General features: G+C 32.1%; 4 protein-coding genes across 4 annotated transcripts; 3 read left to right on the top strand and 1 right to left on the bottom strand.

Moving 5' to 3' along the window:
* The first annotated feature begins 2,347 nt into the window (after window positions 1–2,347).
* Window positions 2,348–8,063, top strand: LOC108467897 (uncharacterized). The gene is made up of 10 exons (XM_017768716.2): window positions 2,348–2,624; window positions 3,517–3,545; window positions 3,713–3,797; window positions 3,898–4,107; window positions 4,813–4,935; window positions 5,017–5,074; window positions 5,221–5,294; window positions 6,036–6,124; window positions 6,223–6,295; window positions 7,591–8,063. The coding sequence occupies exons 1-9, from the start codon at window positions 2,553–2,555 to the stop codon at window positions 6,290–6,292; spliced, it is 810 nt and encodes a 269-aa protein (XP_017624205.1). The 5' UTR covers window positions 2,348–2,552; the 3' UTR covers window positions 6,293–6,295; window positions 7,591–8,063.
* Window positions 8,064–8,668: 605 nt separating this feature from the next.
* On the bottom strand, window positions 8,669–13,543 carry LOC108468257 (elongator complex protein 3). Its single transcript, XM_017769150.2, has 9 exons — window positions 12,989–13,543; window positions 12,234–12,303; window positions 11,953–12,125; window positions 11,223–11,397; window positions 10,548–10,714; window positions 10,217–10,436; window positions 10,020–10,124; window positions 9,758–9,910; window positions 8,669–8,933 (listed from the first exon to the last, which is right to left on the bottom strand). Exons 1-9 carry the CDS (start codon window positions 13,459–13,461, stop codon window positions 8,772–8,774), a joined length of 1,698 nt encoding a protein of 565 aa, XP_017624639.1. The 5' UTR covers window positions 13,462–13,543; the 3' UTR covers window positions 8,669–8,771.
* A 547-nt stretch (window positions 13,544–14,090) lies between these two features.
* LOC108455292 (uncharacterized) lies at window positions 14,091–26,129 on the top strand. Its single transcript, XM_017753881.2, has 14 exons — window positions 14,091–14,505; window positions 14,624–14,652; window positions 14,736–14,838; window positions 14,925–15,096; window positions 15,304–15,489; window positions 15,602–15,741; window positions 16,551–16,812; window positions 17,343–17,560; window positions 17,796–17,894; window positions 17,974–18,497; window positions 18,827–19,596; window positions 19,862–20,060; window positions 20,611–20,789; window positions 25,777–26,129. Exons 1-13 carry the CDS (start codon window positions 14,325–14,327, stop codon window positions 20,770–20,772), a joined length of 3,045 nt encoding a protein of 1,014 aa, XP_017609370.1. The 5' UTR covers window positions 14,091–14,324; the 3' UTR covers window positions 20,773–20,789; window positions 25,777–26,129.
* Window positions 22,836–26,129, top strand: LOC108455310 (30S ribosomal protein S21, chloroplastic-like). The gene is made up of 2 exons (XM_017753892.2): window positions 22,836–23,346; window positions 25,777–26,129. Exons 1-2 carry the CDS (start codon window positions 22,931–22,933, stop codon window positions 25,880–25,882), a joined length of 522 nt encoding a protein of 173 aa, XP_017609381.1. The 5' UTR covers window positions 22,836–22,930; the 3' UTR covers window positions 25,883–26,129.
* Window positions 26,130–27,765: the final 1,636 nt, after the last annotated feature.

Consider the following 27,765-nt stretch of genomic DNA (forward strand, 5'->3'; position numbering starts at 1 on the left):
ACTGTTTTGAGTCAAGACTGAAATTTTAAAAATCGACAAGTATTGACACTAAAAATGATCAAATTAAAAAATAGTTACTAAATCCATAATCTACACATAATAAGAGACTAATAACAAATTTTAACTTACTGAATTTAAATGCTACTATTAGCTCAAAAATATCAATACTTAGAAAATCTGAAATGAAAGCTAGTAATATTGAAAATAAAATTTACACAATAATTAATTACAGTGGTTTTATGTCAATTGCCTACCTTTGTTGACTTCTCTTGTTAAGGATTTCCTCAATTCTCTCATTTAGAAATGATTTTCTTCAATAACAATATATAACTTTTGTAATCTTTTATCTTTTGAAAGTTAAGATAGAGCCACTAATTTCCCCCTAAAATACGAACGAGAATACTAATATAGTAAACTTAGATTGACTTCTCCAATGTGCAGATTTGCAAGTTAAGCTCTCTTAATTATAAATAAACACTTGAATAAAGACATAAAACTCTACCCGACAAGTATTTATGTATCATGTGTGAATATGAGAAGAATAAATATTGAAATATAAGCTTTTCTATCCTTGAAACTTGTCTCTTGTCTTATTTGGAATATATGGAGTATAGATGCTCATGGATTAGGTTGGAGCTTAAAATTTTCAATTTAGTTCAAGTCAATTATTAAAAAAAAATTAAAACAAATATATATTAATATTACTATAAAATTTTTATAATTAAATTAAAATTAAAATATGTTTATTATTTTTGAACAGTGAAACAAACTATTTAAATAAATTTTGGATAAGTTAAACTTGAATTTTTTTCAAAATTCGATATTGATCCGACCCATTAACATGTCTAGTACAAAAATTGTATTTAAAGTTGTTGGATAGAGTAAATAATTTAGTTTAGCATAATTTGAGTTGTTATATTAATATTGATTTTTTCTTTATTTCCCAACTTGGAGACTTATAGGTAGGAGATAAAAAAAAGTTAAAATATGTTAAAAGTTGTTAACATTATTAAATTTTTTTAAGTTATTAGTGTAATATTTTGAAATTAAAAGAAAACCTTACATAATAGTGATGTAATAAGAAAATGATATTGTAATAAATTTAATAAAAAATTTTAACAGTAGTAACATGTCCACGTGCATTTTTAAATTTGAAAATAGATGAACTAAATTCTTTAAAATAAAATTAGGAGACTAAATTTTAAATATATGTAGAATAAATGAACTTAGAACATGTTTTAACCATAAAAAGCTTCCATAAAATAATGGTTAGATTATATTTTTCATCCCTACCATTATTAATTGAGTTAGTATTTGATAATTGATACTTTAGAAGTTATTTTTTTATTTCACAGTCAACCTTAAACAATTGTCATTTGTCTTTTTTTAATATTTATTTTTAAATATTTTATTATATATTTATAAGATAGTTGTTGACCCATTGACCCTACTTGTAGAGTATACAAAACAAATATTTTCCCATATTAATTTGCATAATCTAATTTGTCAATAAATTGACTTTTTTTTATATCAAAATATATATTTTTCCTTTTGGTTCCTTCTTCTATGCGGTATAGAACGCAGCCCTTTGGAATTCGGATTTTAACAAATTTAATTTAAGGCCAATAATGCATGTAAAACAAACTAAGAAATAAAATAGTCCAAGACTAAGTTGATTTTTTAAAATGATAAATTAATAAAAAGAATATTGTTTTGATAACCACAATTTCACTTCTTTTAACCATATATAGAATTCTGCATAAATCTCAAAATTGTATATAAATTTTGAATTTAAGTAAATTTATATATGAAATGTTAATTTAATTTAATTTTCGTAAATTATTAACACAATTATTGACTTAGTACCATTTTAAATATATATTGCAATACCAATAATTATATATTTAATATAGAAATAAATTGATGTAAATGTGTACAATTGAATAAAATTAAAGTTTTATGTATGTATTTGAACCACAATCAAAGTTCCATGTGCATAATTACACCAAATTAAAGTTCATATATCAAATTATACATTAGATCAAAGTTAATCTATAATTTTGAAATATCTTTGTTTGTTTAAAATCACAGTAGGTGGCTCAAGTAATTTTTTTAGAGGTGTTAATGATTTAAAAGAAAGATCAAATTATACAAAATTGAAACAGATGAGTTACATTTTGCAAAATTAAAAGTTGGGCCGTTTTTTTTTTTAAATTTGATATTAGTAATGATTCATTTTTATTATTGAATGGGCCTAAGACCGGGTTGAGAATGATGAGATGGGGCGGGCCTTAAAACCAACACCTTTCAAATATAACCAATCCTTTCATAAAATGAGAACATCCTTAACCATCGTAAGTTTTAATTTATCTTTATACCCCAAAGGGCCCAATTTGAAATTCCACGAAACCGAGATAGCTTAGAAGTTAGAAAAACAGTGAATTTTCCGGGAAAAGTTTTTCACTTTTTTCCTTTTTTGCAGAGAAGAATTAAAAGTTAAAGCTTTAATTCTCCCATTCGAGAGAGAAGAAGACGAGGACTGAAGATTAGAGATGGGAAGAGCCAAAGCAATAACTTTAATTATTCTCATTCAATTTATATTGCTGCATGTCACAAAATCCCAGGTTTTTTTTTTAAATTTCTCATTTTGATTAGAAATATCTAATATTTACTTCAGTAATTTAATCTAATGCCTCATTTCAATTTCAGCTCCTTTTTCTATATTTCATATGGGTTTCCACTTAATTTCTTTTTTAAATTCCTTAATCCAATTTAGTTGGTACTTACATATAAGTTAGGTTATATGAACTCTTCATTTTCTTGAATGTATCAGTGCTTCATATATATGGATATTGATAGAAAGCTATGATCCTCCAAATATATGGAAAAAAATCGAGTATATTCATGTCGGTTGTATATTGTATATTCGAGACCATTACTTCAGTTAATTAGATTAGTTGTGTGTGCGTGGGTGTGTATATATATATATATATATCCTAACTATCAAAGGGTCATTTTTGTTAACAAGAAAATTTTTATATGAAGATATGCATGATTCATTTCTCTGTATATGTCTCCTAAGCCTGGAGTTCAATGCTTAGTTCTGGGACAGTGTTTGCTTGTATTTGTATTTGTATTTGCATTCTTGAAATCAGGGGCGAAGCCAAGAAATTTTCTCTAGGGGGCCAAAGTTAAATATAAATTATATAAGAGCTAAAATGTAATTTTATCATTGTATTAGCTTATAATTTTACTGTTTTTTTATTAGGATTAAATCATAATTTTATTATTTTTGGGAGCCAAAGTGCAAATTTACCATATATCAACCTAAATTTAGAGAATTTAAAGGGGTTAAAGGGAAAATTTTCCATTTTAAGTGGCCAGGGCCCCTGCCAGCCCCAGCACCCCCTCCCCCCGTTCTGCCCCTTCTTGAAATGAAAACATCAGAATAAGTTAAGATGCACCGTTTTTCCAACCTGACCTTTTGTGTTTTCTCTTCTGTTTATTGTTATGCAGCAAGGCTTTGAAGAATCTTTGGCTGCGAGGTAATGCTGTTTTGAACTTGTTCCAGTTGGGGAGATGGGAGTTTGAGTTGATTCGTACTAGTTGCCTTTTTTTTGTGATGACTAGTGATCATGGGTGTTGGAAAAAAATGTGGTATCTTCTTTCATGAAGTTCTGTTGATGATATCATCATTATCCTTATTCTTTAGGACTCTTAAGCAGGAATCGCATGATACTCATGAAGTACATTGTTCCAGAGAAAGAAGTAGGGCTGCCTGGCAGATTATAGATGATGTAAGAACAAGATGACTCTTTTAGGTTGATGAGGAGTACTTTTTTCATTTAGATGTTCTGCGTCGTGCTGATGAAAATGTTCTTCATGTTCACCTTGTAGTATTTGATGCCATTCGTTGAAGAAGAAGGGTATCAGATTTCAGCTGACTGTAGGCTTCATCCAGACAACGATCTTTTTAGGGATCAAGAGCGACACAAGATTCATTTGGATGTAAGCGAGTGGCGGTGTGGATATTGTAAGAAAAGCTTTCGTGCTGAAAGATTTCTCGACCAGCATTTTGACAACAGGCACTACAATCTTCTAAATGTTGTATGTTAGACTCCTGTTCCTTTTCTTGCAACAAATTGTAGGTCTTTTTCTTGTGCCATAACATAAAGTGCTTACTTTTCTGTAATTCTGTGATTTCAAGTTATATATTGTTTCCAAATTATGGTAATCCTCTATATTATCTTGTGCTTTGTTTCTTTCACTAATGCTTCTACAGGTAAAAGTAACATGGAGGCCCTTGTACTAGGAGCCGGATTGCGTTTTTTTGCCCCCTTTACTAAAAAATGGGCAAACTAGTCCCTGTACATTAGATTAAAGAGCAAATTGGTTATTTCCGTTAAAAATTTCATCCACTTTTACTGTTAAAAACTAGCGTGGTCGATGGAATAAATAGACAGTGGCATGTGACATGCCACATGTACGTCATGCTGATGTATGGGGACCAATTTTTAACAACAAAAATGGAATTTTTAACAAGAGGATCAGTTTGCTCTTTGATCTAATGTACAGGGGCTAATTTGTCCATTTTTTTGAGTAGAGGGGGTAAAATGCAATCTAACTCCTAGTACAGGGGCCTCCATAGTACTTTTACCTGCTTCTGCACTACATTTCTTGACATGAATAGCATTACGTATTAAATTGTTTGCTAAACGTCATTCAGTTTAGGGTGTCAATATCTCTCTAATCTTCATAAACAAATTATGGTTCATTTTTACATTGCTGACAAAGCTTAACCGATCAATTCAGAATCAAAGTAAGTGCTTGGCTGACTTATGTGGAGCATTGCATTGTGACTTTGTGATAAATTCCAATTTGCTCAAGGCCAAGTGCAATCCTGCTGCTGCAACGAGGAACCGCCATCTTTGTGAGGTTGTTTCTAATTATTGTCATTCCATAATTTGTTGATTCCAATGTTCTGGCTCATTTACATCTATTCTTTCGTGTAAGCAGAGTCTTGCCAATAGCTGTTTTCCTATTAGTCAGAGTCCATCTGCCAGACGCCTCCATGGTATATAAATATGCCTTTTCATATATCCTGAGTTCTGTTATTTAAAAACTGATAATGTTGTAGTGACGTGAATATCTTTCACTTAAAATGAGGTACGGTCATACTATTGCTAATATCTCTACTTTTATTTGCATTGTCCCTTGAAGAATTGTTTCTGCGCCAATTTTGTGATGCTCACACTTGCTCTGGAAAAGCAAAACCTTTCCCTAGAGGAGGAAAGGTAAGCTTATTTTTTAAATCGTAATTGGTTTAGTTTGGAGTTGGGTTAAAAGTTGAACTTTGCATGGATGACTGGGGTTCAATTTTTGGTGAATATACTTGAGAGGTCTTTCTATTATAGGGACCTAATTAAATTAATCCCTCTACTATTAAATGAATCAATTTAGTCCCTGTACTATTAAAAAGAATCAAATAAGCACAAATTGGAATAGAGCTAACATTTACTGTTTAAAACATATCATTTTCTGTTTAACAGGGATAATATTTGTTAAAGTTTTTATGGTCCTGTAAATGAAAATTTTTGTTTGGTATTGAGCTGCAATTGAAAAAAATAAATTTCAAGATATTTTTCATACAGTAAATGTTAAATCTGTTACAATTTGGACTATTTGATTCTTTTTAATAAAGTATAGGGACTAATTTGATTCATTTAATAATAGGGGGACTAATTTGATCCGGTCCCTATAATATAGGGACCTCCCAAGTACTTTAACCTTTGCTTTTTTTATCATAAATCCCATTATGCTGCCTAGATTAATCGCCTTGTGTTTTAGGATATCCGCAAAATCTCCAATAAATTCAAAGATAGTGTGACTATTAAAATGTAATACTAAATTTCCAGAATGTCATTTTCGGAAACTTCTCGTTATCATTTATTCAAAATGATGTAGAAGTCCTTTTAACTTATTTATACTATTGACGAAATATGATTTAACATTTGAAATTGCTATTGTTGTTTCAGAAGCAAACAAATTTACTCTACATGGCTACATCAATACTACTTATGATGCTGCTTCCTCTTTTCTATCTTCTTTATTATTTATATCAAAGGTAATTTATATACATACACTCACACAAAACGAAGCTTCCAAGATTTCTGCTTGACTGAGTGTCTGCAACAATATTTATGACTTTTATTTATTTTGCAGAGACATGAAGCAAGAAACCCAAGTGCTAAGACGAGTGTCACAAGTTGGACGGAAAGCAAAACCTTCATAGTTGGTAATTTTCTTTTGCATTTTGCTTTTGAACTTTATCAATCAGTTGTTGTGGTAGATTAATACCAATGGCACCAGCTTTGCATATTAAACTTCTGATACAACTCTCCACTTTTCGGTTAGCAACACTTTGATTTGAACAGCTTCCAAGTTTTTTTGGGGGGGCATAAAAACAAATTTAGTCCCTAACGTTTATCTATTTTGTCAGTTTGATCTTTATTCTTTTTTTTAAGATCATTTTGGCCATCAACCTTCAAATTTTAGTTAAATTGCTTTCTTTTAGATGAAAATATTAACTAAACCATTAAATTTTAACAGCACTGATGTAACCACTTATGTGGTAGTCCATATATATTTCACTGTTAACACAGATAATTTTTCTAAAAACTTTTATGAACTTTTTTGAAATTTGGTGAAATTTTAAATATTATTATTATTTTTTTTGACTTTTTATGAATTATACATGGACTACCATGCAGGTAGCCACGTCAGTGCCATTAAAATTTTAATGGTTCAGTTAACTTTTACATCTAAAAGAAAGCAATTTGACTAAATTTTAAAATTTGAGAGCCAAAGTGATCCAAAAACAAAAGAATTAGGGTTAAAGTGACCAAAGAGGTAAATGTTAAAAGCTAAATTTATTATTATGCCTTTATTTTTTGGAGTCTAAGATCCCCCAATATGGGAAGGTAGATTAGGCCTCGACTATTCTAGAGTCTGTCTACCCCAAATGGGGGAAAACTTAGGAAATTCTACCATGAGCTTCATTAGAAAAAGCTTAGGAAAAGTTTTTACCAAAATATTTAACGATTTACCAATATTTCTAAGGATTTACTTTTCCTAAGTTTTTTAGTGAAGCTCATGGTGGAAAGAGGGACCGAGCTTTTTGTCACTTGAACCAACAAAGCATTGGTTTCTAAGGGTTTGGTTTTGCAGATCTTGTTTTTGACATTCATGTTGGTGGGGAGAAAAACTTGGTTTAAAAGGAACTCAATTAAATATGAAAGGTGGTGTGGGTGGGGCTATATATATATGTATATGAATATTGGTTAGAAAACAATCAGAGGCTGTTTTCACTCCCTGTTATCCAAATAAAAGAAGTACAAGAGCTGTTTAGTGTTAGTTTAGCTCATTATCTTGTGCTTAACAAATTGTTGCCATAATTTAATCGGTTTAGCTTATGCTTGGCAGGTAACTTGTTTAGTGTTATCCAAATAAAAGAAGTACAAGAGCTGTTTAGTGTTAGTTTAGCTCATTATCTTGACCGTCCCCTTAACTTTCCTTCGTTTTTGGTTGCAGTGAGGAAGATGATAAAACGATGAATATTACTTCCTTCGAGTCAGAAAGTTGAAATACAATGTGTTTGCATCCTTTGAATGTCACGGAAATTTCAGTGGCATGAATGCCAATGCCAGTGCCTCTTGATACCGACGTTATGTTTTTGATGATGGCAGCAAACAGGTGTTGTACAATCTGATGGAATGAGTTAACTTAAATCATTTGAATCGCTTCGAGACTGTTGTAGAGTATGCCGCAAAGCTTGGACTATGGTTAGTTCTATAAGGGTTATAAGGAGTTTCTGAATAGAGGCTAATAGTGTTTTGGAACTGCAATTCAACCTTGACTTTTGGACGTTATTGATTCAAGTCAATTGTTTTTTTTCCTTTTTTCAAGTCCATTCAGGTTAGAGAATATAAGCAGATACTAATCCATGTATTTGTATCGTCTTTGTATTAATTTTTCATGTCATAATCGTGTTTAAAATATTCAAACATCGAGCTTAATATTTTGCTTTCTGTTACTTAAGTTTCCGTTGATGGTTGAGAGAATTAGACCTATTAATTGGATTAGATAGTTGTCTGAGAAAAAAAACACAGAAACATGATTCAAAATCATTATATAATATATTTTAGTATTAAATTTAAATAAAGAAAATTCTGAATAATTTGACTCAAATTTGTACGTGGCTAAAATGTGTTATTAGTTCTTCTAGTTTGATAAATTTGAGATTTAATCACTGAAAATTCCAATCTAATCATACAAATAGTAAATATTTTTATCAAAATTTATCAATTTGACATTTTAATTAGATTACCCACATGTGACATGATTAATAGAAAATAAATATAAATATATTATATTGATAAAATTTAACGAAAATTATCAACGAAGATTATAATTTAACTAAAATTTTAACTTTTAAAATATAGAATAAATCTCAATTCTATAAAATACAAAAACAAAAACCATAATTTAACCTTTCTAAAATCCTTTTTTAAATTGCAATAGTGTCTACCAAATAATTTGATTGTTGAACAAGTATAACGTTTGAGATCAATCGATGAACTTAAAAGAAAATAATTTAAACACAAAAATATTTCAACATGTAATATAGCATACAAAATTATAAATTGATATCTGTTACTAGAATTTTACACAAAAGCATACAAAATTGGTGTTACATTCAAAATTAGGTTTTCCTATGAAGTCAGATATTTAACCATGTAAGGGCCGTCAAGCTCATACCCCAATTTCCTATAATAATGCCGGGTTCCTACACCAGATATCACTGCTATTTTTGTTGATCTATGCTCCCTTCTTGCAATACGCTCTGCTTCTTCCATTAGAAGTGTACCATAACCCTGCAAAAAAGAAGAAGATAAAGCTACTTACGTTACTCGGATTAGATTTGACTCTCAAGTATTAGAGCTATCAAGGGTACATTTCCGCTAAATTTTAAGGATGAAGTTAGACATCTTTGCTCGCAAGCTACTCAAGTTTGACTTTAAGAAAACTCAAGTGTGTTTTGGTCATTATTGAGCAGACTTTTGAGTATCTTAATACTCAATTCAAGCAGGCTGCTTGCAAGTCATGTTTTTAATATTTTAGTATTAAATTACTACCTTTCCCTTAATATGTACATTTTAAACCCAAACCCTAAAATTTGTTATTTAAATATAAAAATTTGCATATGAACGAGCTGTCTCAAGTCTCAAGTCCAAACTCAAGCTCGAGTATATAAATCATGTCAGCAAGCTCTAATTGAGCCCAACTCAAATAGTTCAATTTAGTTCGAGCTGAGCTCAAGCTTCTGTAATAGTACTCCATCGAGCTAGAGCCAAGTTTCAAGTAGTGAATCTCGAATATAGCTTCTCATTGTTCAAGCTCGGTTTGGCTTGAGTACAGCTCTATTCAATTTTATTGAAGTTTTTCATTGTGTTTGGTGGGTTATATTTCCATGCTCGTATCCAAATACGCATTGGATATGAGTGTCGAACATGAATATTTCAAAAACATGTGAGAAACCGGAGCAGTATAGGTTACTTCATGACCTTTCTATTTTATTGTGTTCAAAACAAAAATTAAATTCGAAATGTAGAACTTGAAGTGTATCCACCTCATAGGGAAACTTTTATTCAACTTCCTTTCTAGGGTAATTTTTAGAACTAAAGATTTTAACCATTACCTGGTGTTGTAACTTGTCAGCATCTCTGCCATGAACTGGAACAGCAGTTCCATATACATGGAGTTCACGGACAATAGAACATTTCCCCATTAGTTCAGGGCAAGTAGTATTCTGGCCACACTTACGCAGTCGCAACAACCCAACAAGAATATCCTGTATCATCGTATCATGTTTCAGCACAGACAAACTGTTACATAGAGAACATTATATCAAATATGTACACACAGTGACACAAACAGCAATAGAGAGGGCCTTGCAGTACCTGGCGTGTATCTTCATAAGACAGAAATGTTTCCCAGCTTTCATTTGCTGTATAATCACGTCGAACAAGCTCAACTTCTTCGGGTTTAATTTTGTGGTGAATATCCTGTATTGAAATAAACATGCCATTATTACACTCTCAACAGGTTATTGCTTTTTAGCATGAACAGATTCTGAGGAACAACATTGTCTTGTTACCTGAATTCCAGCTTCACGCGTTCGAACATCTCGGCACTTCAAGCCCAAGTCATCCATACGAGCTAAAGCTAGTTCACGAAGATTTCCCTTTTCAACCCCAGAGGTAACCAAAGGCATAGGAATATCACGCTGGACCCTATAAACACGTGTCCAAGGCGGTACCATGGCCAAGATCCTTGCCACAATGTCCACAAGCTGCTCAGGCGGGTAATTTCGGTACCTGCAAAGTAAATAAATAGAAATTTTATTTCCTGTCGAAACTTGAAAGAAACCGAAAATTCATAGATACCCATGAAATCATTAACAAAGAAATATAAATAAGTAACGATACCTGCCAGTTTTCCAAAGCTCATAAAGGCCAGTTCCACGGATCACAAGCGTGGGATATATTTTAAGCCCATCAGCTCGAAATAAAGGGCTCTCGAAAAACTCCTTGAAACTTTCCAAGTCCCTCTCGACACCAACATTAGGAAGATCGGGCATCATATGAGCAACAACCTTCAAAAAAGCAATGAAAAAAGTTCAGCAAGGAGTGGATCCAATTGAAAGAAGCTGAATGCATAAATGCAAAAACTGATAATTAAGCCACATATGGCATACTCCGTGATAATGAAAATTTGTTTTAGTTGATTTGATATGTGATTTGTGCCGGACAAAAAGATTGATTTCATTTTTTCAATGGCTGTGCTGAGAGGGAAAAGACAGGAGGGAGGAGGATGAAGAAGATGAAGAATCTAGGGGTGTAAAATGAATGGAGAGTTTAGTAAACAATTCATGAACAGTTCGGCTTCTATTCGTTTAACAAGCTAAATAAATGAACATGAACAAGATTTTGAGACTCATTTATTGAAGGAACCGAACACGAGAAAGTCATGTTCTGGCCATTTATATTCATTTACATCCCTAAAGAGGATAATGGGGGATTCTTTATACTAAATAGAGGTAACTAGGGGAAATGTAACAATCGTTTCGCTTGAGAGAAACGGCAGAGCGTTGAGACAGATACCTTGAAACCAGCATCCTTTGCCAAGCAAAAACAATCAGCCACTGCAGCTACGGTGTGTCCTCTATTAGTGTCACGAGCAACATCTTCATATGTGCTTTGAACTCCAATCTCCAATCGTGTACAACCATAAGAAAGCATTTGACGCAGGTGAGGACCAAGGCAATAGTCTGGCCTACTGTAGACCAGAAACAGAAGAATGAGAACTCCTATTAAATATGTGGTGTGTTTCAATCAGTGAAATAAGTAAAAAGCAAACAATTTTTCTTTACATATTTCAGACACATAAAATAACACATTCAACTTTACAATCTTTTGTTAAACAACTACTGACTCCTACTTAATGATGTAACTCGTACTTGGGTACGAGTGTTGGATAAAAATACGTGCCCGATACAAGTAGGTTTATCCCCCCCCCCCAGTTAATTTCCCCTTGTATTTTGAGGATCCTTGGAGGATCATATCCCTATACTCATGTTGGACATGGGGTACTTCAAGAAAAATGAAGAAGTGGACCAAGATAGCTGCCTAGTTTTATGCGACATATCAAGCAGCAATATATATATATATATATAGAAAGTATATTAAGGAAAGCATTAATACTGGTAAATGTCTTCCAAACAAACACTATACCAATTTTGAGTCTGAACCACTAAAAAGTAAATTACACATGAAAGTTCTCGACTGCAAAAAAAGATGAGAATATATCTCAAAATGCAACATGATAACTCACGTTTCAATTGTCATTCCAATGCACTTTACAGCACTATGCTCAGAGTAGGTAACTGCCTCTTCAACATTGGCAGAAGTGTGACCTGACAAAGCATCATGAAGATTCCTAATAAAATAGTCTCGGTAATCTGCCGGCAGTGACATGAAGGTGCCACCCATCAAGATGAATTCAACCTACAAATATCCAATAATCATTTTAACAAATGCCAAAGTGTTTTCAAACTATAGATCTCAATGCAATAAAAACAAAAGCAGATACTTAATCCAGGGAATAATTCGAACCTTATCTACACTGTGACCCAGTCGCTTCAGCTGATCAATCCTGCTTCTTGCCTGGACATATGGATTATACCTGGAATCATCATAGACCAAGTTTTTCGAAGAATTTAGACAGACAGTACTAAGCAAATGCAAAAATCTCATCTCTTTTCTTCTTAACAATCATGAAACCTCACTGCTGCTAAATTCAGCATGACATTTGGATTCTCAAAAGCTAGTCTAGCAATCAACAGAATCGGAAGCTAATTTAACCAAGCAAAAACGTGGCCCTCTCACCCCCACCATTCCAATTCAACCTAATGCCAACAGCCATCTCCCATTGATTTCAATGAATGAAAAACTAACTAAATATTCTATTTTCAAAAGTTTCTTTAAGGTAGCTTTTGGGAATTTAGATTCCAAATTTTCAACCTGGATTTTAAAAATACTGCAAGTTGTGTGATACATAACACATACAAAAATAACATTCCTGATTATTTCTCAAATCCATGGACTCATGTACCTATTTAGTATAGAATTTGAAATTCCTATAGTATCTATGAATTTGACAATATTCATATTTTTATACTACTCAAATTTCAAATAAATAATTATACTGAATCTCAACTAATTCATCAGTATTTCATTCTTACAATTAATATTTCAAATGAAATCCTAATCGAAAATATTAAATTATTGTTCGCAAACCTAACGTAACATGAAATCAGTAAATCAACGAGCTCGACGAAGCAAGGGAAAATGAACATCAAATAGCTTACCTCGCTCTAATTGCTCGCATGCTAGTTGGCTCATATCCCGTATACGACTGAGTACTATACTCAAAATCCGAATCCGGTCCGCCGGGGCAATAAACACAAATATTCCCTGTAGTCGCAATATGCGGGCACCGATGTGGCTTCGACATAACCGCCACGACCGCGATTCCGGAAGCGGTTCTAACCGGTTTGGCGCGAAGCTTAGGGAGTAAAGACACGCGCTCCGACTCGGGAAGTGCAGCGATCATCTCTACCAGCTTCGGTGCACGTGCGAGTCCATATTTCCGACACGCGGCAGATTTGATTGCGTTTAGATCCACTCTTTGGTTCTTCCTTGAGAGTTCTACCATGGAGTTGACAATTTCAGCAATGGCTCGTACTCGGGCCTCTTCCTCGGTTAGACCGTGGGCTTGAAATCCGCCCCGACCGGGGCGCGGGAGCTTCTTCAGCTCCGGATCTATGGCGGCAGTTGCCATTGTACTATGAACGTAACTGAATTTCTGAAAATAATGCTCGACGCGAAGTAAAGAAAGGGGTTATAACTCTAATAAACCTCAACACGACAGCGTTTGCTATAACATCTGACTTATATAATAGGTCAAATTAATGTTTTGCTCACTCTATTGTGCTTACATTTTGGATTTAATTTGTCCACTTTAATTTGACACAATTGGATCCCTATTTTTATAATATCATAATTAATTCAAATTTGATAAAATAATAATTAATTCAAATAATTAATATGGTTAATTATTCTAATTGAAATTCAAAATAATTTTTAAAGACACCTTTTCCAACATAAAGAAAACTATTAAATATGATTAATTAAAAGGTAACTTTTAAAAAATTCATATCAACATTTTTAATTTTTAATTATTTTAATTCAATCTTCCTGTCTACCAGTTATTAGATTTAACTATAATAATATAAGAGTATAAAATCAAGGGTAGACACCGCTTAGAAAAATTATATATTTTATTTTTAAAATATTTATATATTATAAATAAATAATGATAAAATTATACATTCACCTCTTAATTCATAACATTTTAATTTAATCTCTTCTAAAAATTATAAAAATATTATTTAATATAAAATAAAATTACTTTTTAACTCCTTTTAATTGAAGAATCATGTTAAATTAAAATATGAAAATTAGATATCGCAGAGTAAGAGGAGCCAAAATCATAGTTTTGGCAATATAATATAGAGTCCTTACTCCATGCTCCATAATCTACAAACTTGACTTGGTTCAAGCGACAGCGTTTCAATAATTTTGAAATATTCTGTTTTGGCTTCGGCGGAAACGGAGAACTGATAGGAGTCGGCGACGGTGGAGATGGAGGCGGCGGCGGCGGCGGCGGCGGCGAAAAGGAAGATAGAGGTGGAGAGCAAAGTGATCGAGAAGGTCGGCGAGGTGATAAGGGAAATAGAAAGAGCAAAGCACGTCGAGCAAGTGATTTGCGCTCTTCTCTCTTTAGCTGTTCTTCTCTTCCCCATCGATTCCTCTCTTCTCTCAGGTCACTCCTTTTCGCTCTTCTCTTTAACCTTATAACAATTATTGTCGGGAAATGTTTCTAAAATATTTATACATATATATAATTTTTGTTTTTTTGTATTACTATCATGGAATTACAGGGAGCATTGACGAGCATTACAAAGACCAGGTTTTCTTCTTATATTCGTTTTTTTAAATTATTTTTTTTATTTTCTTTGAATTTTCATTATTTTTGTTTGTGCTTTGTTAAAGGTTATTATTGCAAAAGTTCATGCTGCAAATGAAAGGGATGATTGGTGGAGGGCATTTTATCAAGGAGCTGCTTTTCCAACACTGGCTCGTGTTTTGTTGCTTGGTAATTTGTATTCTTTTTCGAAGTTATCACTGCTTTGGCAAGAATCAAATCCACTATTTTTCTTATATAAAATCTGTTGTTTGCAGATGTTGCTTCCAATTGGCTCACATGTTTCCCTCTTTCAGCAAAGAAACATACCTATGATGTTTTCTTTGTCAATGGACTTTCAACTGAAGTTGTACAGGTTTTGGTTCCTCACCTACAGCTGACCAGCAGTGATGTTTTCGATGTTAATGTTGTTCAGTCAAATGTAGAAAGGTAAGCTGGGTCTTCTGTTTAAATGGATTGCTATATGTGTAATTTATTGGATTTGGTATATAAGTGTAATCATTCATTGTACCACATCTGGAATAGTTGAAAATGATACTATTGAAGAGGTTCCGTTGTTTACTCTTATGAAACATATTATGAGATATGATAGTAAATTCATAGCATACCTTTGGACATGTTTTGAATTGATGACAGGTTGCTTGTTCTTTGCCTTCTCGACAATGATGGGGTGTTTAAAATGGCTTTAGACTTAGCTGTTTCACCCCATTCAGAAGATACTATAAATGAAAGGCTCAAGTCAGTTGTGTCTAGGGTAGCACATATCGTAACATCTATTCCCGACAAAGCACGATTGAGAGCCCCGCCTTTACTCTCATCACAGTATCCTTTATTTCTGCGGCACTAGTTATTCTGTTTATTTATTATTGTCTATCCATATGTTTATTTCAAAAATGCCTTTTATTAATGATTTTCCTTTACAAAAGTATTATAGTTTGTTTTTCAAGCAGATCACTATTCAACTTCTGATTGGCATGGAAGAAAGGCAGGCCATCACTGATAAAAGTGAGATGGATGTTAACCTTTCATTTCTTGGAGAAATATTTTCCCGTATCGTTCGACGTGGATCTTCAGGTAGCGAGATATTTCAAGCGGTAGTGTTAGATTTTCTTTCTGTCATTTTGCTTATTCATCTCCATTTTAGTGAACTTGTGCTCCACTACGAGTTATATATCGATTTTGTTAAGTGAAGAACAATTTGTATGAGTGTGACTTTCTACTCTTATCCATTCTTTAGTTTTTACTCCTCACTCTTTCAGATAGTTCAATAAGTAATACTGTGCTAAATAGATGAGTGTCATTTGGTATAACCTGAGTTTCTAATTTGTGAATGCAGAAATATTTGTTCATCTAAGAATGCATCTCATGTCATATATGGTTATTTGATTACATACTGGTGTTTGTGCATTTACTATTTCCTAGTTCTAAATATTTATCTTGCATCTTAAATGCTGCCAAAGATGATGAAACTTTTATGTAAGTTGAAGCTGGAGAAGCCAAGGTAAATGTGAAGATTATGCATGGTGATACTAGGATCTTCATCTTGAAGAGGCAAAAGGAATGTGTAATTTAAATCCAAGGTTATGGTGTAGGGTTAAATTACTAAAGGAACATTCAGTGTTCTTAATTTGAAAATTATGGTAAACAGGCATGAGGGTCCGGAATCATGAATGTTTGTGCACTATAGTTTGGAATGTCACATAGCATTAACTACGTGAAATTTAACTGTGCTTCTTTTAAAGACATGCTACCCAAGTATTCTGTTCATTACATTACATTCAGCTGATAGGGATTTCTTTAATTTCTTTTTTTCTTTTTCCTCTTTAGGTAAGCAAGATGGTGGTGAAATTGACACTGAAGTAAATTACATTCATTGCTTGCAGATGTGCTGTTAAGTGAAGTAACTCCCCAGGTTCTCAGACATGTTCGAAGTTGCTTATCTTCAAACACTGATGTATTTGAGTCAAACCCTGAATCTCAATTTTGGTTGAAGATAATGGAAGCAATAACAGATTCCTACACTGTTGAAAGAATTGCAGAACAGCTTTTGCGTCAGCTTGCAACTGAGCATGCAAGTGATATTGAAGCTTACTGGGTTCTTTGGATATTGTTTCATCAGTTACTAAAATCTCAGTCATCAGTCAGGTTGGTGAACATTTGCTAGTTTATACCTTCGATCAAGTTTAGCTGATTATTTTAATTGGGTTGTTCCTTTCATTGCATTTAGGCCATTCAGAATCAGAAGGAATGACAATCTTATAGTCATGAATCATTACAATTAACGGCACTAATTAGGATAACTTGCATGCATATTGATGGTCTGAAATACAATAAATTGGAGAATGAACCTTTACAATAAATTGGAGAATGAACCTTTCTTTTCTTTTCCTTCCTGTATATTTATCTATAAATAAATTCAAATTGGATATTAATAATTTGAAATTTGAATATCCAACCGTAATCATATTGTTGTTTTCTTTTGGTGAGCTGTGCTACATGCAATTGCAAATAGTTGTGTGATGCAGAAGTATTTCATAATAGATAGATAAATAGTGTAGCAGATTGTTATACTTTATTGTAAATCGATGCAATTTAGAAATTCACTATATAGGTGGCACATTGTACTGCTTTGTTTCTTTTTATAGCTGATCTTGCTTTTCATACTTTTTTCTCAGGTCCATGTTTGTTGACAAGTTTTTACTGTGGAAAGTATTTCCTGTTTGTTGCCTGCAGTGGATCTTGCAATTTGCTGTTTTTGAATGCTCACCCATTAAAGATTCGTGGACTAAAGGTCATGAAACCACCAATGGTCTCTTAGACATAGTGCAACGCCTGGCTGCCGTATGGTCAAAAAGGGACTTTGTACAATCAGCCCCACTAGAGCAGCAAGCTTGTATCCTTTACTACTTCCACAAATCAAATTAGAAGTTCTCAATTTGGTTGACAATTATTGAACATGCAAGATATAGAAACTTAAAAATTTACCAGGGGAATCAAAGATTCATATCTTGTTTTAGTTATTTTCTTCTAAACCATACCAACACCTCCAACTGCATCCGTCCATCCATTTTCATTCCTTTCTCGCCTTTTTATTTGTCATGTTCTGTTTCCCTTTAACTTAAAAACAGATATAACTGCTGCTTTAGGCCTTTGTCTGGAGAAGATGTCCAAAGAGGAACTAGATAAAACAAAGGATGCAATGCACTCAATTCTTCAAGGAGTCAACTGTAACTTCTTGTAACTTTTGCTTCCAAATTGTCATGGATTTTAGCTGGTAACTTACTTTTGCACTAATACTTTTAACAGGTAGGCTGGAGAGCCCTGCAGACCTAGTGCGAAAAATGGCTAGCACTATCGCTTTAGTGTTCTCTAAAGTAGTTGATCCAAAGAATCCTCTATATCTTGATGACAGCTGCAATGGGGAGACCATTGACTGGGAATTCGGATTAACCACCTCTGAGAAAGGGAGATTGTCAGTCTCAAATGCAGAGAAACAAATTGATGAAACTGGGACGTCAACCAGCGCCACTTTAAGTAAAGACTTAGCACGTGCAGCTGATGGTGGGAAAGGAAGTGGGGTGAAGAGTAAAAGCAAGAAATCCTCAGAGTTCTGTTTGGTTGATCCAGATGAGATTATTGATCCAGCTACTCTAAATTATGAATCAGTCTCTGATGAAAATGATGATGATGATGCAAGTGAGAATTCTGATTCATGTGACTCCTCTTTGCAGCCATACGACTTGACAGATGATGACACAGATTTAAAAAGAAAAATTTCACAGCTGGTTGATGTGGTTGGAGCCTTAAGGAAATCTGATGATGCTGATGGGGTAAGTGGTTTGAGTTCACCATTCATTCTTTTCTTCACGAAGATGATTCAGTTTGCATTATCTATGAGGTATAAATTTGATATGCAATATGAAGACTCTTCGGGTAAAATTTGCTAGAAAATTTGATTTCGGCTACCTAATTGAGTTTTTATTTTCCTTTTTATCCTTTTGGTTGCTCAAGTTACTTGGTTTATAAGCTTAAACATATATTAGAAATTGTTCCCTTGTTGGAAGTTATATGGCAGATATTGATTATGAACACATTTAACTTATTTCTAGAGAATCTTAGTGGAAGGTCTTAATTGGTAATGTATGTTTTAACACTGCAGGTGGAGAGGGCTCTAGATGTTGCTGAAAGTCTTATACGAGCATCACCTGATGAACTAACACATTTAGCAGGTGATCTTGTTCGAACTCTTGTACAGGTTCGTTGCTCTGATGTAGCTGTAGAAGGCGAGGAAGAATCAGCTGAAGAGAAGCGGCAAAGAGCTTTGATAGCATTGGTTGTCACACGTCCATTTGAATCTCTTGATACCCTAGACAAACTATTATATTCACCGAATGTAGATGTTTGTCAACGCATAATGATACTTGATGTAATGACTCTGGCAGCAGAGGAGCTTGCTAATGCTAAAACTATGAAACCTAAACATCAGAAAGGGCCCCTCATATCAACCATTTCAGAACCTCAACCCTGGTTCTTGCCTAGCAATACAGGGCCTCCTGGCACTGGATCATGGAAAGAGGTCTCAGACACAGGAACCCTTCTGAACTGGTCGATCCGAAACGAAAGAGAACTTCCACTAAAACCCGGTCAGGTCAAGAGAGGAAAGACTTGCCGGTGGAACCTTAGATCAGGAAATATACATGAAAGCCAAACTGAATGGTCTCAGAATAAGTTTCCTCTCTATGCAGCAGCATTTATGCTTCCAGCTATGCAGGGATTTGATAAGAAAAGACATGGTGTTGACTTGCTTGGTCAAGACTTTATTGTCCTTGGAAAACTCATCTATATGCTTGGTGTTTGCATGAAATGTGCTTCCATGCATCCCGAAGCATCTGCATTGGCTCCTCTTCTTCTTGATATGTTAAGAGCCAGGTACTTGACTCAACATCAATATGTAAATGTCCTGTCATGATTCCAGATCTTAGACGTAGTAGCTTTTATGGCATCAGCTGACTAGTGTCTAATAGTACATATAGATTGACAACCTCATCGGATATTTTTCTCATGGTCATGATGGATGTATGTGCATGCATGCAACTGCATTCATGGTGGTTCATATTTACTATTCATAATACATCAAATCTTTATGCGTACATAATTTGCTAATCTGCCATTTTCCACGATTTTGTTAACTCAGGGAGGTGTGCCATCACAAAGAAGCATATGTCAGGAGAGCTGTCCTTTTTGCAGCATCATGTGTGCTCATTGCTCTTCATCCTTCTTCTATAGCATCTTCCTTGGTTGAAGGAAATATCGAAATCTCTGAAGGGCTTGAATGGATTCGTACATGGGCCCTTCACGTTGCCGATTCCGACCCAGATAGAGAATGCTATACGGTAAGCAAAGAGTTCTTACCACATTTTTCAGTTTCTTATCTCATCTCTGCTTCAGTTTCAAGAGATATCTCTCTGATCTATGCCTTTTTAAGAATGCTTAAATATTTTGTCCAAGTTCATTCATTTTTGTAAATGACTAATCCAATCCCATTTATGCATGTTCGGACCGGTGGTTGAACCTTCAGACCACCGGTTCCCAATTTATCTGGTCCAACCGGTTTGTCTGGATCAATTGAATAAATTATTAAAAAATCTTAAAAATATTTAACAAATAGATAAAATAGGTTCACCCAATGGTTCAATCGGGTAACCGGTTCGCAAGTCAATCAGTCCAACCCCTTATTCTAGATCAATACCTTGGCCATTCCCAATCCGGCCAGCCAATCCAGTCTAGTTTTAAAAACAGTGTTCATAGTATTTTTAATTTTTGAGCTTAGGCTAGTAGCCCGGCTCTCGGACAAGTTTAGTGCCTAGGACTGCATTTCATTTACTTGGTTGATTTATTAGAATCATTATGTTGTTTAATGCCAAAGTTTAATTCTGATTTTAGATGGCTGTATCATGTCTCCAACTACATTCTGAGATGGCCCTTTTAGCTTCCCGAGCGCTAGAGTCAGCCGAAACTACATTCAAAGCCAAGACTATTAGTCTTTCATCCAATCTTTCGAAAGGAACAATCAAAATCCCCAACTCCAATATCCGATACTACTAGATCCATTGCTTGTCAATGTAAGTCTTTTCTCACTACATTTAAACTTTTCCCATTTTGCATATAATTATATAAACTGCTCGAAATCATCTTCGTGTTTATATAAAACCTTGTTTCAGTTTATTTCAGTTGGTTCATCTTAAAATGTTTAAATTTATGATAACTTTTCCCTATTTATAAGCTCTCTTATGTAGGTAGAAGTGCCATAGCAATTCTTGTATTATACTTTGAATTTACATTTTAGTCTCCTTACTTTAAAAATGAGCAAACGAGTTATTAAACATTAGATAAATGAGCAAACTGGTCCCTCATTAAATGCTTACGTGGAACTTTATATTAATTAAAGTTGAGCAAAAAAGGAATAATCCATTTGGAATTTTGAGTTAAAAGCACTTAATATTAAAACTGACCCATACATTGTGAATCTTCATCTACTTTGTTTAATTCGGATCAAAAAACTCAGAAAAGGCTCTCCTCCTTTATCACTCCCAGTCCTTTTATTTATTAAACCTTTTGACTAACAGTTTTTGTTGTTGATTGTTATTGTTAACGGTTATTGAGTTATTATGATGTTGATGTGACAATCCATGTCGGTGTTCATAAAATTATTAAAAATTTTAGTTCAAAATGAACTTGGATAAATGAGCATCCAAGTTTGTTCGAATCTCGTTATCCATTTGTGTAGATTTATTCTGGATATAGTTTTTAAATTACAACAAATTTTAAAAACATATAAAAATTACAAAACATTATAAAAATTACGAAAATAAATGAAAAAGGGTAGTTCTTGCTATCTTACAATAGGTAAATCCTATTTTTTAACAAGTTTTTAAGTTCTTACCGTTGTTTTCTTCTTCTTCTTTTTTATCTAATTTGATAGTTGTGACATCGGTAATTGATATGCTTTTATAATCATTTTCGGATGGAAGATGTAAAATTATAATGTTGAAAAACATATTTATTGTTTTGATTAAACATGTGCCTAAAATAAGAAAACAAGACTTATAATAATGAATTTGTTTAGTACAGATGATAAAAGGATAAGGTTTTAAATCATATGGCCATGTGTTCAAATTTATGGGATAAGAAAAGTTTTTTACATTAACTTGAACAAATGGATTTATAGCAACAAAAGCAAGGACCATCGTCTTTAATTTTTTATATAAATTAAAAGACTATGTTTAGAATGAATTTAGATAAACAGATGCTAAACTATAATTGTTGAAATTGGATTGAATAGGTCAATGGAGTTAGTTAACCCGGATCAATATGAATTGAGATAAAAATCAGTTGAGTTGGTGGCTGACCCAGTCGAAATAGTTTAATAGATTTTTTTTTTTAAAAATTGAATTTATAATAATTTATCTAATTGAAATCGGATCGATTGAATTGATTGCCTGATCATTTTGATCATCGGTCCGATTTCAAAAATCATAGTTCAAGTTTAGATGAATTAGTTATCTATTTGTCTGGATTTATTCTCGAGCATGTTAGCATAATAATGATCAATGATAGAAATTGTTAGCCAAAAAGCTTAATTGATAAGTCTTTAATATTTTAGGGTTTAATTATTTCATTTTTCATATACATTGCGTCGGTTTTAGGCTTATTAAAAAAATTTAACCAATATTTATACATTGTATAATTTAGTATTTTTTTACAGTTTTATTTTTCTTTATGACATTGAGGATTAAATTTAAAACAATGAGAAAAGATGAAAATTATTATAATGAACTTTTGGTTGTTTTTATTTTTGGTATATTTTTACCTAACTTAGAGTTTTTTTTTTTTTGCTTTTTAGATGAAAGAGTTTTAAAAAATGTAAAAGAATATTAAATTACACGATATTTAAATGTTTGAGAGTTAATTTTTAAAATCAATACTAAATTGATACAATATATAAATATTGAGAGTTAAAGATACTACGTCAATGTTTGAAGCTGCAACACATCTTTTCTTTAGTGATCAAAAAGATAAAATCAAATAGTTGAATAATTATTTTGTAAATATTCATAATTGAGTGACCAAAAATGAAATGTATCAATAGTTGAATCGCTACAAGTCGAATTTACCCAAATATAATAGAACTTGAGTAAAGCAAAATTTAAAGATTGATATTGTAAGTGGGAGCCAAAGCCAGAAGAATCACAAGTCAGCATCAATGGCGTTTTCCCTCACTTCTCTCTCCAAATCACTTTCCTCTCTCCTCCGTTCCCAACATTCACTACCAAATCTCCCCCAAAACCCACCAAATTTCGCCCCGCCGGTTTCTCAATCGGACCCCAAATCAACATCCATTCGCCTTTCTTCCTGTTTTACCACACCGGCCGATGAAACTAATGCCATAACATGCCCATCATTAGCCTACGCCAATACCCTTTTCTTCAAATCGGGTCACTACAACGTCCAGGTGGTGGTGGCCGACAACGAACCGGAGGATAAGCTGTTGGGCCGGTTCAGGAGAGCCGTGTTTAAAGCCGGTGTTATACAGGAATGCAAAAGGAGGATGTTCTTTGAGAGCTCACAGGAAAAAAAGAAGCGTAAAGTAAGAGAAGCTTCTAAAAGGAACCGCAGAAGGTTTAGCTTTCCTTCCCCTTTTTCCCTTGTTTCTTTCATAGCTTTTAATTTAACCACAAAAAATTCAGTATTGGGGTTTATTATCTGTGCTTTGAGTTTGATGTTTGTAGTTTTGGTGAATTTTCATAGTCTTATATTGGGATCATCGTTTTAACTCAATAGGCAGAAAAAATTTTCTGATCTTCAAATTTGAATTTTGAATTTTTTTGAGGGCTGAAATGAAATTTTATCATTGTATTAATTTATAACTCTACAGATTTTAGAGGGACTAACATCATAATTTTACCATGTTTGGAAGCGCCGGCCCTGCTTTCGAATATGCTTTTTTTGCACAAATTTTTTTTCTTGTGTTCGCAGACATGGACGATTTATTTAATTTTTCAAGTTAATATTTTTAGTTATAATTGTTTAGTTTTATGTTTCGGAACTGGACTGATTGGTCCTGGAATATGTCGAGTATCGGGTCAGGAACAAGAGATTAGTCTAATTGACTCGCAAATTAGTAGGAATCAATTAGTGGTTGAACTAGTTTAAGAGATATTTTCTATTTTCTATTTTTATAAATTTTTAATCGAACTAATCGGATGGATGGTTTGAGCGGGTTTGATCATCCGTCTGTTTTTGAGAACCTTATTTTTAAATTTTAATATTTTGATTATAATTCCTTTATTTTTATAAGATTTTATGATGTATATTGGGTGGAACTTTGTAAAAGATAATACATGCATCTCTTTTTTTCCAGAAGAGCTTATTTCAAGGTGGAGTGCTAAAGTATTAAATGAAATTTGAGGGTGAAAGTATCATGGAATTTTTGCATTAGGAGTAAGATTTAATTTTATTTTTTACCTAGAAAATAGATAAATTAGTGACTGTACATTAGATAAAAGAATAAATTGGTTTTTTAAAAATTATTTATTTTTACTGTTAAAACTAGCCTAATCAAATAGTTATATGTGGTGAATGATATATAGCTTCATTTTCACATATAAAAGTCCATTTTTTACAGTAAAATAGATGGAATCTCTGATCTACTAATTGCTCATTTAATGAGTAGAGAAGTAAAATGCAATTTGCTCATTTCTCGAATAGAAGATTGCTCCTCCTCATTGCCATGTCAAAACTTTGGTCTCTTTGTTTTTAATGCTTAAATTTTCAAATATATATATTTTTTCCTTCTTTCTTTTGCCTACAATAACAATGTTGCTATATATATATATCCTTAAAATTCTCATATCTATTGTCTATTTTTGAGTGAGTTGTCTCTTTTCATGTTGCCTAATTTTCTTTTGAATACATGGTGGTTGGTTTAAACTTTTATAGAGAATCTTGTTGGTTTAATTATGCCCTGAGTTTCTGTATTATTCGAACTTTTGAAATTTAGTCTTTCTACTTTCATTTTTAGGAATTTAGTCTACCAATTTATCTGATTTGAAAATTAAAATTAAAACCAAATTGATAACACCACTAATGAAATTCTATTAAATCTGAATATATGACATTTTAATATTCAAAGTTTTGATTTAAAATTATAATTCAATTGATAGCACATATTTAAATAAATTTAACATAGCTCAATTAACTTGTTATTAATTAGACTTCATTTTTAAATTAGCCAGGTAGAGAGATTAAATTCTTGAAGTTAAAAATCTTAAGGATTAAATTTAAAATGTTTGGAGAGAATAGGGACTGGAGACATAATTAGACCAATGTTTTTGTGCTTTGCAGGTTTCTTTTTGGTCTATTTATGCCTCTAATCACTCTACTCTTAGGACTTTCGAAATTTAGTCCCTTTGCGTTTTAATTTTAAATTAAAGTTCAATACTTCTATTAAATTTGAATATATGTTATCAATTGGACTTTAATTTTAAATCAAACAGTATTCAAATTTAACAAAAATACATTAATAGTATTATCAATTGAACTTTAATTTTCAAATCTATTTTATTAAATTGTAATTTTTTAATATAAGTTGTAAGGGTTAAATGTCCTAATCTTATCAAATCTAATTAATTTTTTTAAAAAATTAAATTAAATTTAAAACCGAATTTCTGATTTTTTTTATTAGTTTTTTAACTGGTTCAACTGACTATTACTTATTAGTCCAATAAAAAAAAAACTCTTAGTTGAGTGGTATATACTGGTCTGGATGAATCACCGCTTCTCCATTCAACCGACTGATCCAATCGAATCAACATTGGTTTTAACTAATATGGAAGTTATGGATGGCAATGAGAGCTTTTTGTTTCTTCATTTTTCTTAAAAAATACTTGTCATAACCATATCTGATGCATGTTTGAACATGAGTATATAGATTTGTCTGTTCTAAAGCTCCTTCGAATACATAAAATTCAAACACCTAATGGTTTTAGGCATTCACATCCAAATCCGAATAGCATAGTTTATTGAATGATCTGTTTTGCTTGTTTTCAGACGCCCGAAACCGAAGGATTCGGCACAATCTAGAGAGGAAACCAGTAAGAAGGATGAGGATGAAGAAGATAATTGGGAGCTTCCTGAAGGAGACTTGCCTTATTAAACCATATTTCATCTTAAATTCTATATCATTCAACCTAATTTCAGGTTATAAATTCTTGATTTTGGCTTAATTGAATTCTTTCCAGTTTTCAGGATTTTCATTTTAATTTATGTTATTCCGAGTTTTCATTTCCTTTTTATGTATATATCTATGATAAACTTGGGTACAGATATGATTTTCAAATATATGGAACTTAAAAGGTTAATTTCAATGATCAATTATCCTATTATAGGTGAGTTGCGTCTAATTTGATCAATTTTAATTTTGTATTTTTAAATTTTGAAATTAAATTTTGCTGTGTTTTATATTATGTGTAAGTTGTGAATTTTATTTCATGTTTTCCATCTCATTATTATAGTGTTTATACTTTTTAAATTTCAAATTTCAGTTTTGACTTAAAACGGTTGTCATTAAATACATTAAGTAAAATAGTGTGGTATTTTTGTAGGTAATATATAAAAATAACAAGTTGATATGATATTATACATATAATAATATATTTTTCATATAAGATTTTGGACATTACATGGATCGTTGATTACCTATTAATATATAATGTCTTCTTCATTATAATTTGACCATGTAATGTAATTTAATTTAATATTTGTCTATAGATTTTGTTTTACTTGCAAAAAGAAATTGAAAATATCATACAAAAATATAAAAATCTAAAAATAATAAAATATTTAAAATATGAGTTACAGTTAAAAATATACAATAATATTAAAAGTTAAATGCAAAATGATTATTTAATTTACAAAATTTTAATATTTTAAAATTATTTTAAAATTAAATTTATGATCATTATATTATTATATTTTTAATTTATTCTCTACTAAATTCAAAATTGTATTTGAGTATCCCTGATTTTCTTTGAGTCGGTTATGGGAGTGAAAGTCTTATTTTAAGTTAAATATTTAGGACATTCCTATGTTACACGGATTTAATTAAATTATTCTCCTATTATTAAATAAATTAATTTGGTTCCTATATTATTAAGAAGAAGAATCAAATAAGTTCACATTTACTATATAAAAATATCTCGATATTTTTTTCAATTGTCGTTTAATTCAAGAAAAATTTCATCTATAGAATCATAGGAACTTTAAAAATATTAACTTTGTTAAACAGTGAATGATATAAATAGTAAATATTAATTTTATTCTAATTTGACATTATTTGATTCTTTTTAATTGTATAAGGATGTTGAGTGTTTTAGTGTGAATATCCCTCAAAATGATTAAGTTGTCTATTTATATGACACAGTTATTGTTCATGAATGTGGCGTCGTAAATAGGTCCATATGCATGCCAACACATACTTTATTCTAAGATCAACACTTATTTTCTATGAGTGGGTTTTTTTGCATAGTAGTGCGAACCCACATCGTACAAGCCCGTGAAAGGATGTGAACACCTCACATGTGAATCCAAGATGCGAACCATGTAGGTTATGGGTCATACCCAATCAAGTAATTGGGTAGTGGGTGAGTAATGATGAACACCATAACAAGAGATTAAATTGATCTATTTAATCAAAGAGGGATTAATTTAATCAAGTCCTGTAATAGAGAAATGAATATATTATATATTAAATTTCATGTATTAAAATTATATTTTATAATATTAAGTTAAGAAATCATTAGTAAAAATGAATTGAAAGCAACACAAAGCAAAATATGATGCAAAATCTATATTACTATATATATATATATAAAAGGAAGCCCTAAAACCTTCTGTTCTTTCACACGCAATTATATATATTTTACATTATTAATATAATAGTTAAATTTCAATTTCTATCCTAAACTACATTTAGATTTAATATTTAATTTTTATGCTTTAATTTTATATTATTTGACTCTCTATGCTTAAAATGTTATT

Source organism: Gossypium arboreum, chromosome 7 (genome assembly GCF_025698485.1).
Source record: "Gossypium arboreum isolate Shixiya-1 chromosome 7, ASM2569848v2, whole genome shotgun sequence".
Classification (NCBI taxonomy): domain Eukaryota; kingdom Viridiplantae; phylum Streptophyta; class Magnoliopsida; order Malvales; family Malvaceae; genus Gossypium; species Gossypium arboreum.

What these genes read in the sequence shown, in the direction of transcription:
- LOC108467897 (XM_017768716.2), top strand. Translation starts at nt 2,553, where the DNA reads ATGGGAAGAGCCAAAGCAATAACTTTAATTATTCTCATTCAATTTATA. An exon ending in ATCTGCCAGACGCCTCCATG is followed by an intron (nt 5,075 to 5,220) that starts GTATATAAATAT and finishes TGTCCCTTGAAG; the next exon opens with AATTGTTTCTGCGCCAATTT. An exon ending in CTTTATTATTTATATCAAAG is followed by an intron (nt 6,125 to 6,222) that starts GTAATTTATATA and finishes TTTATTTTGCAG; the next exon opens with AGACATGAAGCAAGAAACCC.
- LOC108468257 (XM_017769150.2), bottom strand. Translation starts at nt 13,461, where the DNA reads ATGGCAACTGCCGCCATAGATCCGGAGCTGAAGAAGCTCCCGCGCCCC. An exon ending in CAAAGGATGCTGGTTTCAAG is followed by an intron (nt 10,715 to 11,222) that starts GTATCTGTCTCA and finishes GCTTTTTTGAAG; the next exon opens with GTTGTTGCTCATATGATGCC. An exon ending in CTGACAAGTTACAACACCAG is followed by an intron (nt 8,934 to 9,757) that starts GTAATGGTTAAA and finishes TCTTTTTTGCAG; the next exon opens with GGTTATGGTACACTTCTAAT.
- LOC108455292 (XM_017753881.2), top strand. Translation starts at nt 14,325, where the DNA reads ATGGAGGCGGCGGCGGCGGCGGCGGCGGCGAAAAGGAAGATAGAGGTG. An exon ending in ACGAGCATTACAAAGACCAG is followed by an intron (nt 14,653 to 14,735) that starts GTTTTCTTCTTA and finishes GCTTTGTTAAAG; the next exon opens with GTTATTATTGCAAAAGTTCA. An exon ending in CCCACTAGAGCAGCAAGCTT is followed by an intron (nt 17,561 to 17,795) that starts GTATCCTTTACT and finishes ACTTAAAAACAG; the next exon opens with ATATAACTGCTGCTTTAGGC.
- LOC108455310 (XM_017753892.2), top strand. Translation starts at nt 22,931, where the DNA reads ATGGCGTTTTCCCTCACTTCTCTCTCCAAATCACTTTCCTCTCTCCTC. An exon ending in TCTAAAAGGAACCGCAGAAG is followed by an intron (nt 23,347 to 25,776) that starts GTTTAGCTTTCC and finishes GCTTGTTTTCAG; the next exon opens with ACGCCCGAAACCGAAGGATT.